The 14,757-nt window shown below is 46.0% G+C and overlaps 1 protein-coding gene across 1 annotated transcript; it reads left to right on the forward strand.

The window, feature by feature from the left end:
- The first annotated feature begins 12,702 nt into the window (after positions 1–12,702).
- On the forward strand, positions 12,703–14,479 carry TMSB4X (thymosin beta 4 X-linked). Its single transcript, XM_054187861.1, has 3 exons — positions 12,703–12,824; positions 13,523–13,636; positions 14,020–14,479. The coding sequence occupies exons 2-3, from the start codon at positions 13,537–13,539 to the stop codon at positions 14,052–14,054; spliced, it is 135 nt and encodes a 44-aa protein (XP_054043836.1). The 5' UTR covers positions 12,703–12,824; positions 13,523–13,536; the 3' UTR covers positions 14,055–14,479.
- Positions 14,480–14,757: the final 278 nt, after the last annotated feature.

Consider the following 14,757-nt stretch of genomic DNA (forward strand, 5'->3'; position numbering starts at 1 on the left):
AAAAGTGGCAGATTTATATAAACTATTTAAGATGCTGAGAGAAAAATTATCCCAAATTCCCATTTATACCAAGTGTCTCTTGAATTCTTGCCCGAAAAAAGGCTTGGGCCAAAAATTTGTGTCAGAAAACAATTAATCCATTCTCTGAGGGAGTCTGATCAGTCTCACTTTATGCTTCATTCTTTCTCCATTACCAGCACCTCCTTTTTCTTTCATTTCTTTCCTTTGCCCATCAATTGAAAACACACAGTAGCTTTCTCTCCCCAAGACAGTTTTGACTAGAACTATCAAAAGTCATCTCTGATCCCCCCATCTCAGCTGATATCAAGCCCCCTCAGCCTTCCTTATAGTCTGGTAGTAACAGGGGGATGGCCACAAAATTGACCTGTTTTGGCACCAAACTACAGGACAAAGGCTAATGCTAATGGAATACTAATTTAGAAATTATCCATAGCATACCGTCGCTTGTGCAAAAGAAATAATGGATGCTTTTAAGGTTTTAAATTCAAGGTGAGTTTCTATGGACGCTGGGTGCAGATGGGCAACTACCCAGATTAATAAGCATAAATGACTTCTTATGCTGGCTGACTTTTTATGTTGTCCTTCCCTGATTTCAAAAGGGGCTTTAGCTGTCAGAAAGAAGACTCACAGACTCAACAGCTGAAATAAAAAGAGCAGTCCCATATGTGATTTCTTTGTCTGTGGCTAGTTCCAGGTATAAAAGGAAAAGGCTAATCAAACTGCTGAGCTCCAAAAAATTGCCCAAAGCATTTCATAATGGCATAGGATAGCTCATTTTGAGCTATCTATTCGTAAGTGCATTAATACAACTCATGCACAACTCCACTCGGCCTTACCTCAGCAAAGTAGTATCCCTTGCAAATGCCCACTTGGTGTTATTTCGTTTCTCCCTGATGGTGTTTTGCTTATTAGTCATTACCATTAAAAGCATGATTTTAGGGCAGGCAAAAAACAAACGCGGATGCATGCAAGGCAAGAGGACTGGTTGTTCTGCTCATCCACTTGAAGGGAGGAGAGGAGAGGAGAGGAGAGGAGAGGAGAGGAGAGGAGAGGAGAGGAGAGGAGAGGAGAGGAGAGGAGAGGAGGGGAGAGGAGGGGAGGGGAGAGGAGGGGAGGGGAGGGGAGGGGAGGGGAGGGGAGGGGAGGGGAGAGGAGAGGAGAGGAGAGGAGAGGAGAGGAGAGGAGAGGAGAGGAGAGGAGAGGAGAGGAGAGGAGAGGAGAGGAGAGGAGAGGAGAGGAGAGGAGAGGAGAGGAGAGGAGAGGAGAGGAGAGGAGAGGAGAGGAGAGGAGAGGAGAAACATGGGGGTTTTGATAGTCTGCAGCAAGAAAGACCACTTGCTGCCTTTCCCCACCTCATTCAGGAGCTCTGCTGTCTTACACTCAGAAAAGGGAAACAGCACACGGGAGCATACGAGCAATACAATAGCAAGCAATAAATCTGAAATCCTCTGCATGCCATAAAATAAATGACCAGTTTACTGTCACCTGGGACAACTGCCTTAGCATTCAATAGCAATAATATCACGCTGACTAGACGAGTAAGTCACCCCAGAGCTGTGACTGAAGGGTGGTCACTGTGCTTCCCTCCATTCTCTGCCTAGCAAATAGAGGCACCACACAGAAAGAGAGACAGTCTCGAAAGCCATGACAAATGTCTGTCTGAAAGGAACCTGATTGGGCCGCACATGGTTACTCTCAAAGGAGGATAAGAAAAAGCTTCCTGGTGAAGATTTCATAAAGGAAATGAATGACACATAGAGGAAAAGGAATAACTGGGGATATCTGTTTATCACTTTGCCCTCATGCAACAAAAGTGGATCTCCAGTGAGAGTGAAACGCCGTGCACCTGCAGTTAGCAAAAATATTTCTTACACAAGTAAAAATTAACTTTGGGAGTTCTTGTCACAAGATATTGAGGAGAAGAGCTTGGTAAGACTCACAAGAAAGGTTATGAAATAAGTGTACAGTTATGTTCTTCTGTTCTCCTGAAGGAATATAAAGCCTCATGCTTCACTCCAAAGGACAGGGGCGTTCCCACATCAATAATGGATGTGGAAGCATCCACTATGCAGTCTTTGTATGGATCCTTGCAATTGTCCCATCTTGATCACTTACAGTGCTTGGACCTGATTATTTACCTCCAGCCTGTTTTCCCTTGCGTTTCTAATCTATGGCACTATTTTTGCCTCTCTATCTGAGTTCAGAGTCCCCATAAGAGTTCTCTCCCATAAGCTTTTTTTAAACATAAAGTAGTTACCAATTCTCTTTTATCCTCTGCTCTACTAGTTCTCCTATTGTAATGTGCTAGGAAGCAACAGCTTAATATTTTCCAGAAGCAACACTCACACATCATAGAATATTTTCTGAGCATATGTTGAAACTCCAATTGTAATTCAGCTAATAAATGCATATAAACCTTAAATTAAATAAAACGTATGGAGTGCTGTGTACCCACAAAAGTACTTGCCCAGCAGCTGACTGTGATGAGATTATGTGGATTCCTAGCACCCGCTTCTTCAAAGCTTTTGGGGTGACTTACTGACTTACAGTATTGCAAATTAAATTGATAATGAGTGCCCCTCTCCCCAGCTGCAGATTCCCCATCATTGGGTCTCTGATTCTCACCAAGAACAGGAAACTGAAAAGCCTCAGCATTTCCTCTTGACTGATTCCCTTCGCACTCCTTGCTCTTCTTCCTCCCATTAGGAAGAAAGAAAATCCGCAAATAGTAGGGTTTCATCTTTGGCTTTGTTGTTTTTCACTTTTTAAAAAATGGAAAAAAATTAGTCTTCAAAATCTTTGTTTCACCTTCAAAATAAATTATCTCATTTTCCACGTATTGTGTGAACAGCAGCTGCCTGCAAAGTCAGCAAATCCAAAGAAAGCTATTTATGGAGCACACAACCATGGGGTTGGAAGCCCATATACTGTAGACGGTTAGAGGATGCTGAAGCAATTATGCCCAGTAATATGGGCTGAAGAAAGATGTTTGACCAAACACCAACAAAATCTTTTGTTTCTTGTTGAAGTACTCTGTGGATTCATTCCGATGGCCAACAGAATATCCTCCTGCTGCTAGCAATAAAGTTGCATTCTTATTTTTCTGACAACCTTATATTATTCTGGGAGAGGCTATATAATTTTAGTTTCCTCATATTAGGGAATTTTAGAAAAGGAACATACTACCTAATTATTAGCAGTATTTTCTTAATGCTCAGAGCCTTCCTCATGACAGTGTGTTGGAGTTGCAAACACAAAACAAAATGATGTGTTTAGACTCACTGCAGGAATCGGAGCAGCTGTTTTACTCACCAGCGAGTGATAAATGAAGCTCTTGCTAGGATTCTGTCCAAACGTCAGCAGGAGAGAGTTGCTTTAGACCAATGTAAAGCATCACTCACTCATCAGGAAAACCATCCCACTTTTACAGCATTCTAGTGCCTTATTGCCTTAAAGAACTTCAAGCAAATGTAAGATTTTTTAACTTTGTAGAAAAGACGGTGATAGTAGTAAACTGCATTTGAAGATTAAGTTTGTATGTGAACCCACTGTCTGGTCTGTTTCAATTCAATATCAACTTTTAATGGGTGAGAATTTGTGGCAGGGTGAATGCTCCTGGAATGCGATGGGAGAGTTGAGCGGACACTGGGCTGTACTTTTGTCCTGCAAATGGCAGCAGATACTGCAGCACTCAGTGCTCAGGAGGGATGGGGTGCTACAGGATGATGAATCTTTCCAAGAAATCCATTTTGGCTGAGGAGCCTGAATTTGCCCTCTTAAACAGTTTTGCCTCTGTCGGTGATGTGTCCAAATAGGAACGATTCTTCATTGCTCTGCTGCTTTGTTTTCATTTTAGTGGAGTGTAAACTGGACACGCTACATGAACCATTACTGCCTGGGGAGGATATTTTTCAGCAAGATAAAAGGTGTTAATCTGAATCACCCTCAGGCTAAGAAATATAACCAAAAAGCATGGAGCCAATATACCATAATGTAGTAGAACATTATACACATACTACAATATTGTATTACATTATATAATGCAATGTCATGTTTGTTACACTGCATGTTATATGCTGCATATCGTATATCATACACCATATATCAAATATCATATTATATGTTACATGTTACATATTATATACATGTGTGTGTGTTGTAGGTACATAGACATGTATTTAAGGATTCTCATCACCACAATCTCTGGCCACATTTTCAGAGAAATGGTGGAAACAATGACATTTTTGAGGCATCAGGCTTCCTAGTGTGTGATTCCCTGCACTAAGGTATTCTCAAGTGATTTTGTTTCTAGATCTTTGATAAACTTAGTGAAGAACGAGACACTGGGTACTCGAAGGTTCTGTAGCTCATGTGTCTGTTTCAGGCCATGTATGTATCTTTTCTGATGAAGTTGCCCTTCCATACCTAAATCTTGTGTTTCCTTGAAGACTGATGTCTGATCTGTGCAAAACCATGGCAATCACCAGTAAAAAATTGATCCCTACAATTTATACATATACAGTCACATTTTTGCAAAGTGTGCCAGTGTGGGAGGACTATCACTAGCAGATGTGTGAAGTTTATCAGGAGAAAATTCTCTCCTGTGGAATTCACGACTGTGTCTAAACCAAGAGAGTACCGTCTATGCTTGGTGTGTATTGCGGAGACAGACATGAAATTTTTTTTCCAGTATATGGCTCCCTGCAACTGTCTTGTGCGAGTGTGGCTTCATTTTAGACCTGGAGTCTTGGAATACTTTGGCTATTATTACAAGTATCGCAGATGCGTAGCATTAAAAGTGTGCGTCAATACAAAGCGCAGCCCACTGGTGGCAGCAGTTCGTTACTAGTGGACAAAACTCCGCTTGAACAGCACGGGGTCTGCACACATACCTGATTTATGGGGAGAGACAACCAACTTTCACATCTAGTTCAATCTATAGAGCTGCTCTTCTTTTTCATCCCATGACTCTCATTTTATCAAGACTGAAACTGTGAAATAAAACTTACATCATAAGTGTAGGAGACCAATCAGCAGGAGATAAAGAGGCTATGCATATAAGTTGAGATGTGTTCCTTTTGGGAAGTTTGATACCATCCCTGGTTTCATCTCCATTCTGTTTAAGGCACATCGAATAACTGCAATAAATGGAAGTTGAACTCAATCCCACCCTTATTACTATCGGTAGCAAAATACCCATGAACCAAAAAATTGGAACCTATGTATTTTTGCTCTTTCTGCTCCTGCATGATTGTTTGCATTCAGGTGCAAAGTCGCTATACACCTCTCTGCAGAAATGAGCTCTGCCTGCCTGCAGTGACATGTTTTGGCAGTAATCCCACTACATCAAATACGTATTAGTGTTACCATTGTTGTTCTTCCTGTGCATGTGTGCAGTAACTTCCTACCAACCTTAAAACATGCCAGGGAATGCTTTTGTTTCTGTTAGACATAAACAAACTTGTACCTAGTGATAATGAGCAACAGAGGTGACACTCGAGTGAGCAGATGCCACAGACCCTGCTATGACCAGCAACTGTGAGTAACTCTGAAGACTCTTCTTCCTGCAAGGAAAAGTGGACTCTGCTCCATCTGTCCCTGTCACTATTTTTTCCTGCCAGTGACCGTGTCCTTGCATGCATTTCTCTAAGCCTGGTACTTTAAACGCAAAAATCACAAGCTTCATCAATCTTTAACCTCTAGCACTGGTCCATACCCTTCTGTGTGGAACAACACCTATGGGCAAAGTGGAGCTTTCCTGAGCCCCCTGCCCGCCTGCCTTAATTGCCCCAACAGTAATCCTAGTCAAGGTGAGATTGTTCGAAAAAGTGAGACATAGACAAGCCTGGGAAAATCCTAAATGCCTACCAAGCACGGGATGCTTTTCAGCCCACATGTCCCGTGTGGGTGACTTTGCTTCAGCAGATATCCCTCCCATGCCCCATCTCTGTTTGCACTCAGACGTTGTAACCCTCCACCTTGGAAGAGAATGTGAGGGCGAAAGACTTGAAAGTTCCAGGAGCTGTGTGGGTGCCAGGAAAACCTTTTCTGTCACACACGTTGGTGGGGTGATGAAGCCTTCACGCTGCGAGAGCTGTGCCTGTCACCCTCCAGAAGGTAACCCTCCTCAACACACACACACTCCTAGTCCCTGCCACTTGTGGAGGACACCAGAGGCAACTAAATCCGTGGCTGTGGCAGCCACAAGAAGCACTTCTTCTCCCTTGCTTTTTACAAACTGGCACTGTGAAAAAAGTATCATGTCAATAAAGTTTAAATGACTGCATGTGCTTTACCCCAACAGCTCCATCATTCACTCCTTACCCTGGTGAAAGCTCAAATGTCAAGGAGGCGAGTCAGGTTTTGAGCTGACCTCCTAGCCATTCCTACATCTGGTTGGGTGGCAAGCTTAGTTTCTTCTTCTTTTTTTTTCCCCCTAAAAATAAATTAAATTAAGAAGGGAGTGGTGGAGAAAAACAAATAGATAGATTATATTGATAAACCCACACATAAACTTTGAAAAATCTTGCCTGCCTACAGTTTTACAAAAGACAATAGTTTGTTGCACTTGCATGGGTTTGGGGAGCCGAAAACACAAAGGAACTTGATAGCTGAATATGCTTAAGATTGTGTTAAAGCGAAGGCCTCGGATACGGCTAGCAGCACTCAGCACAAGTGGTAAAATCCACCCAGGAAAATCAACACAAAGCAATAAATGTGGGGCGAGATCCAAGTTGCCACTAGTTTAAAGCCAGCTCAGAGATAGCCATGTACGGGGCACGTAGCACAGGTGTGGCCTCAAAGGCAGCGCTATTTTCCAAGCTAAATAAACTAATCCTGCTGTATGCTCATGCATAGTGGCTTACGCTACTCTTCTGTATCCCGTCAAGTTATGTCATGAGAATGTCAGCTCTGGAGGGAGGGAACCCCACTGTTGGAAGAACATAATTTGCCTCATTAGTGATGTCAGGTACATTTTGTTGCTCTGCAACTCATCCGTGAGTACAGGACATAGCATGGGCATCCTGGGGATGTTCACTGATGGGTATTTCCCTATCTCTGGGCTCTTTCTTATGAGCAAGTGGATTGGCGATCCCCAAAGGGACTGCCAAAGCCCATACAATAGCCTGGGCGGTTTGACGCTATTAGTCACTGTTTCATTCTGCGTGTTTACTTTGGTCATCCCTTTTTCAATGGAATTCCGATAAGAATGGCCGCCTTGTCTTTTGTACATATGGACCTGTTTGTACGTTGAATAGAGACCACAGTATTTTGCATGTATATCTAGCTTTATCTTTGCATTGAAAGAAACCCATATTCAATGGTAACATAAAAATCTGGTCTCTCCATTTGCCTGAGATTTCTGTTTGTAATCTCTGTTGACACCCATGCACAGGCCATATAATTTGCAGTTTTACTCAAGAGAAGCCTAACGTTGGAGGATCAAGGGGTTGCTGAGTTGCACCAGGAGAAATGATTCATCATGCTTTTGTGATGCATTATGCTGATGTTGTCACTTACACACTTTCAAAATTATTGTTTTTACTCATATAAGCGAGAAGGAAGAAAAGTTGCAGCAAAATTCAGAAAGTGATGACAAGCACCTGTGAAAATTTGGCACAGAGATGCCTTCCTCAGGCGGGAGATGTGCTAGGGTATTGTTTTCAGTTCTCTCACTTGCTTTGCAAAGCAACCACTGTTTCTAGACAGAGCTTTTAAACCTAGTGTTTGCACACGCATCTGGCAACAAGGAACTTCAGCCAAAAGAGGTAGTTTGGACTCTTTTACTTCACAGAGCTTTGCAAAATATTCTCTGCGTAAAATGCACAAGACAAATAACTAAAAGCTTGCTGGTTCCCTGCAAACTTAGAGGTACCTTTCTCAAAGTTGGAAACACACTTCTCTTGCTTCCTCTCCATTTACTGAAATTTCAGAAGAGGATGACAATAAATTCTTAGCATCCCTCAAAAGCTGGAAACCGCAGATGAAGGCCTCATCTTCTTTGCTTTGTCATTGACTGTGTGCAGGCAGAGTGTCAAACAGCCTACCTTCCAAACTGTTGCTTTGCCACAGCTTTCTGCATGCATTAAAAGACAGGCTCAATGCTCTTCCTGTATTGTTTACGGGTATAAGGCAGGCAGGGAAAGCAGAGCCAGGCAGATTGGTGTGGGAGAGGAGCATCTGCTATTCCAGGGTATTCGGCTTCCCCTGCAGCAACCTGAGCTTCCCAGCCTGGCTTCTCCTCTCCCACAACCACTACTTTCTTAAAGTCACGACCTGTTGCAAAGTTCCCATTGTAAAAAAAGAAAGGAAAGTTCCCTACGTGAAAAAGGAAATGCCGCTACTTGTAAAGCCAATTAGTTCCAGAATCTGTCCAGCATTTTGCAATTCCTCTTCTGAAATTAAGCTGAGGAGGGGATGGGAAGGGTCTTATTTTAAACAGGTTGCTCCACGAATCCATTACCCTTTTTTTTTTTTTCCCCCCTTTGGTGGGATGTGACACACCACAAATATTGCGCTCTGACGTTTGAACAACTGACCACCCAAACCCTGATGTCACCGCCAACACCCTTCTGCTGCTGGCAGGGAGGCAGTGCACCAAGAAACTGCCCAAAGGGATTGATTGATTGTCTCTTCCTTTCGGATCACTGCCAGCCCCTGTTTCCTCCAGCGGTATATGGAGTGAGAGAGAGAATTCCCTCTCAGAGAGTCAAGCCTGTGAAAAGAAGATTTCACATGTGAAACTGAGACCTGGAAAACAATCACTTGGCTTCTCTTCCTTTAATTTATTTTCCATATGATCGAGAAATTTACATACAGAGTTTATTTTTATCTTACTAGTCGTCTGATGTGCCTATGAATAATAAGCTGAAATGGGAATTAATCGCGGGTGCTTTATCGCAGACATTTCATGTTCCCCTAATTACTTTTCTTTTTTTTTTTTTAATAAATGCATAGACTCTATGGCAGAATTAGCATAAGGTTAGAAGGTTTGTGCTCCTCATCATGTTTCAAAACATTCTTCAAACAGAGCTCAAGGAAAAGCCCAGTGAAGTCCATTTGAGATACAGACACTTTCACTGACATCTGTTAATATCTGATTAAGCCCCCACTGCACGGCCTTCAGCAAGTTTTTTATCATGACATTTTCGCCAACGAGAGCAGTACATACTTACCTGGAAAAGGAGCGTTCATGTATTTTACAAGGCTTCCAAGGCGGACACACAAAGGAGATGCAAGAACCATGGTCTGCCACTTACTACCTTTCCTACTAGGTGAATTTCCTAGAAGGCAAGAAAGAACTTGCAGCCTTGCTCTAGTTCAAACCCTCAGAGGTGTCAGCTGAAAACTATGTTAGTGAGGGTCCAATTTCCTTCTTGCAAATGGGATCAGCAATGTGCTGAAAAGTGCTCTCCTTTAACATGCAAATGCCCGAGAGAGCGCACATCTAGCGGGGGGTGGGTGGGTACCACACCACCAAATAGTTGTTGACTGAAATTTTTTTAAATAATCACGATAAGAAACTGCTGATGTAAAACCCAATAAAGCAATAAAAAAAAAAAAAGAGCAGCTTATCAATATCTGAAATAAGAAGTCCTAAGCTAGCTGTCCTTTGCATCATGTGGCCTAGGACATTTATTGAGGATGTTAGCTCTGCCCCATCCAAGTGTGCTTGGGAGTTTGTTATCCCCAGAAGTTCCGTGACATGGGGCAGTCTTGTATGAACACGTACCTTCCTCGCATTCTCCAAATAGCAACAAAAAGAGGCAAACATAAAAGGACATGGAAATAGGCAATTTCTGTAGCTATACCACTACTACAAACTGCTATAAAGAGGATTTACTTTTCAAGAAATTAGCTTATGTCCTGCCACCAAAAAGCAGCTCCCTCATTTTGCTTCACTGGAACAATACTGGCTTCACATACGTGGTAAGTATATGTGACATTTCTAAGATACTATGACTATCTCAGTCTTAATCCACCAGAAAGGAGGTATAGGAAGGCAGAGAAGCAGCAAAAACGTAAATCTTGTATTTGTCTCCGTCTCTCAGAACCGTAATTGAATCTAAACTCAACACAGGGGCCTGGTTGCACACAGCTGCAAAGCTCCATCTAAGGCTGTGGGTTAACACTGATTTAAGGGATCTGGGGCTCTGTCCCAAAACAAGCAGAAACGAAAGAAGGCAGTTCGGCTACTGGACAAGCAGCTTCTGACAAATCAGACCCAAGTTCCACAAACATTCACTGTTTTTTAATTTCAGGAGTGCATTTCCCACACTCAGGTCAGGAGCACACTGATTTGCTCATATACATGGATGAATGACTACGGTAGCCACAGAGGAGAAAAATCCTAAAAAATATTTATATTAAATGTAACCTCGCTTAAGAAGCCAAAAAGTCTTTGGTGAAACTGAAAAGTCTGAGGCTGTAACATCATTGGGGATGCTGATGAACTGATCGTCAGTGAAATTTCACAATTCTTAGTTGCGAGGTTCGATGCTCAAAAGCATTGAAGCAGTAAAAGGCCATAAACTCATTTTACAGAACTTGCTCAAAAGCTAGCAGAGTTAGCTGGTATTCAACATAGAAGATCCCTCGGGAATGCTTTTAATACTGTTATTATGAAAATCTGTAAGTATTCTCAAATCATATGGTATATTCCTTGCCATTTCTTTCCGAAGAGATTCCTTTGGCCTCCAGTCTCGCACAGTCCCTGGCTCATAGGAATACTCAGTTCACACCACCGGTCTCAGTGCTATACTGCATTCATCTTCATTTTGGAGGTGCTCATGAACTAGAGAAATAAACCAAACTTTATACACCACACCTCCAAATGTGAAGGAGCTGGGCTTTAGGAAGACTCTGGGCCGACTGGAAATCCCGGTTCACTATTGCAAGTATTGGGATTGCTGTGGGGACAAGATTTCACCCCCTTGAAATTACAGCTCTGGAAATGTTATGAAAAATGGCCAGCCAAGGGGGAGAGGATAGCCATGAAACAGAGGAAGCAGCATCCCCAGGGAATTTATGGAAACATATTTACAGTTCTCCTTGCATGTATTAATACCATTTGTGACTCGGGGCTTTTAATTCATCACCAATCACCCTCGCATCAGATACCCTGCTGGAGGGCAGGGAGCAAGGAGCAATACGCTACACGTTTTCCATACAGATGTCCCAGAAGCAGCAGAAATTTAAGTTAATTCCCACATGCCAGCTCCTGGCCCACCACACACCCTGAAAGCAAGCGTGCCTCCGCTCCCTTGCAGAGCTGCTGCCAGACAAAGGCGCAGAGATTTCCCCGACTCCTTGTCATTCAGCCACACGCACATGCACAGATACACACACCCCCCCTTCATCTTTCTGTGCTTTCGCTTGAATAATTCAGTTTACTACCCAACGCTGTAAATGCAGAAATAAGAGTCACCCGTGCCATACGCCCCTTTCTGCCCCCTACCCGACAGCAGTTGCCCCTCCAGCTAGATTACGCCGGTTTTAGGACCGATTGCCGGTTTTGTTGCTTTGATGGTTTGCTGTTGGAATTCCCGGAGGCGGCCGGTGGGGACTTGGGGAGCCCGGCAGCGCGGGGAGGCGGCGGACCTGGCCCCATCCCCATCCCCATGTCCATCCCCATCCCCATCCCCATCCCCATGTCCATCCCCATCCCCATCCCCGGCCATCCTGCCCTCAGCCGCAGGCAAGCCAGGGCCGGGCGAGGGATGCCTCGCCGGGGGCGACCCGCTGCTGGGGAGCGGGGCTGGGAGCCAGGGCCAGGTGGCTTCTGGCCGTAGCCATTGTCTGCCGGACCGGCACCACCGCATGGCATGGACTGGCCTGGGGGCGTGCAGGGTGGGAGGGCGTTCTTCCTTTTCTTGCAAGGACAGCAGTGGGATTTTATTCTTTCCTCGCAGGAGGGTTGCAAGGACAGCAATGGGATTTTTCTCTCCTTGCAGCAGGGTTGCAGCGGGGGAAGGGGAAGCGGGGAGGGGGAGAAGGGGGGAACAGCTCCCGGAGCTCCGAAGGGACGAGGGTTTCGTCTTTTCCTTCTAAATGCGGAAATTCGAGTGACAGAATGACCGAGCTGATATTGCACAACCGGGAGAGGGGGCACACAGAGAGCTGAAGCAAAACCACCCCGCGGCTCAAACCCAGCACAGCGCTCCGCCGCTGCGGAAAGTCGCCGGCGGCTGCCCCTGTCCCCCCGTCCCCGCCGTCCCCCTGCCCCTGCCTTCCTGCCCCCCTGCCCTACGTCCCCCCGGCCCTCCTGTCCACCGGCCCTCCTGTGCCGCTGCCCCCCCTGCCCTCCCGTCCCACTGTGCCCCCGTCCCCGCTCCTACCCCTGCCCGCCCGCGCCCCGGACGCGCCCCAGGTCCGGTGCGGTGAGGCAGGGCGGGGGTCGGGGAGCCAGAGGCAGGGCCCCCCCACCTTTCGCCCCCCGGATCGTACCGGGGGTACCTCCCGCCGACCGGTACCGGGACGGGGACAGGGACCGGCGCGATTTTCAGCTTTAAGGGTGTGTGTGTGCGTCCGTGTGTGTATGTAGCTGTGTGTGCGCGGGGGGAGGGAGGGCTGGGCGGCGGAGGGAGGGGAAGGAAGGGGCGGGGGGTGGGGGGGGGGGGAGAGAAAAAAAAAAAAAAGAGAAAAAAGGCGGAAAGCGGCAAAATGGTTTAGCGGGTGACATCACCGTCATTTGCATAGGCGCGGGGATAAAACCGCCCCGCCAGCGAGCGCCCTTTATACTGGCGTGCGGAGCGGCGGCAGCAGCGAGCGGCGGGGCTGAGCATCACCGCGCGGCGACACCGGTGGGTCCCGCCACCCCCACCCCCCTACCCTAGACCCCCCCCACCCACTTCCCCCCCACCCCTCCGGGGTCCCCAAGCTCGGGCAGGACGAACCCCTGCCCGGCACCCCGGCAGGGCAGGGCAGGGCGCGGGGGATATTGTGCTGGGGGGGGGGCGGGGGGGGGGGGCGGCTATGGTCCAGGGCAGGAACACTATTGTTTGGGGGTGCTTATTGTCCGGGGGCCGCGGCGCTGCAGGGCGGTGGCGTGCAGCTTTGCAAAGCCGGCTTTGTTGCCGTCCCCGGGCTTTATTTTTCTAATTGATTTTCCTCTTAACGAGTTAAAAACGCGGCCAGCGGCGGGCGCTTCCCCTCTATTGTACTCCGCAGCGCGCAAATACTGGGAGTTGCCCCCGGCGGCGGCGGGCGGCGAGCTGCGCTGCCTTTGGTGCTGGATTAAATAATACTTTTTTTAAAAAAAATAATATTATTATTACTGTTTTTTTTTTTTTTTAATGTGCCGGGGATTAAGCCTCTTCTTTTCGGCATGCGTTGAGCGTTCGGCTCCCGCGGCGGGCGCGGCTCCCTGTTTTGGGTGCCGGGGGGTAACGGGGGAGGGGGGTTCGGGGGTAACGGGGGAGCCCCTCGCCCTTTGCCGGGGGGTAACGGGGGAGCCCCTCGCCCTTGCCGGGGGTAACGGGCTCTTCCCTTGTGCGCGCAGAGTCACCTGCCAACATGTCCGACAAACCAGACATGGCCGAGATCGAGAAATTTGACAAATCCAAATTGAAGAAGACAGAGACGCAAGAGAAAAACCCGCTGCCTTCAAAAGAAAGTGAGTGCGGGCAGGCGCCGGGGAAGGGCAGGCAGGCAGGGAGAGGCAGGGAGGGAGGCAGGGAAGGGAGGGAGGAAGGGAGGGAGGGAGGGAGGCGGGAGGAGACAAAGAGGGGCGGCGGGGGGGGGGGGAGCCGGGGGTGCGGGGTGGAGGGAGGATACGCGGCGGTGGCTGTGCCAGACAGCCAGAGCCTGAACCCGCCGCCTAGTAGCGCGTAATTTACAATTATTTACATTTCTGTTTCGATATATTTTATTTTTTTGCACACATATATTTTTACAAATGATAGGAATTGTCAAGTGAATGCATTTCAGGTTCTCGATCTTTATTTTATTTTTTTTTCTCTCCTTTTCTGTTCCCTCCCCCCCCCCCCCCCTTTTTAGCAATTGAACAGGAGAAGCAAGCGGGTGAATCGTAATGAAATCTGCCCTTCCAAATTATGCACTGTACATTCCACAAGCATTGCCTTCTTATTTTACTTCTTTTAGCTGTTTAACTTTGTAAGATGCAAAGAGGTTGGATAAAGTTTAAAATGACTGTACTGCCCCTTTCACATCAAAAGAATAGAGAGAACTACTGACACTGAATGAAGGCGCTGCCTTTCCCTCTGCCTGTCTGGCTTTGGTCCTGGTGGCATGAAAGAGCTTGCATGTTGATGAAAGAAGAACTTGGGTGGGACTACAGTAAACTAGAGTAACACACGAATAAATGCAAAGCTGTACCAAGGTCCTGCGAGCTGTAAAATGCAGTTAATCGAGTGCCATTTTTTTTTTTTGTTCAAATGATTTTAATTATTGGAATGCACAATTTTTTTAATATGCAAATAAAATGTTTTAAAACCTGGATGGTATTTATGTCCTCTATTTGGAGAACTGTATCAAAGGATATGAAGCATAAAAGCCAGTACTGAGACACGGGATACTATAAAACCTTTGGAGATGACTCAGTCCTCAATCACCATTCTCATTTTTTTCGAGACGTGCTCTCACCAGTAGATAAATTTGTGTTCCTCGAAGCTAGGTCTTAGACAATTTCAGTAAAACATTGCATGTCTTATAATTTGTTACCATGTGAGTATGTCACTTTAAATATTTCTTTAATATTTAATGTAGAGATTGATA

The sequence above is a fragment of the Rissa tridactyla genome, chromosome 1 (genome assembly GCF_028500815.1).
Source record: "Rissa tridactyla isolate bRisTri1 chromosome 1, bRisTri1.patW.cur.20221130, whole genome shotgun sequence".
Lineage (NCBI taxonomy): Eukaryota > Metazoa > Chordata > Aves > Charadriiformes > Laridae > Rissa > Rissa tridactyla.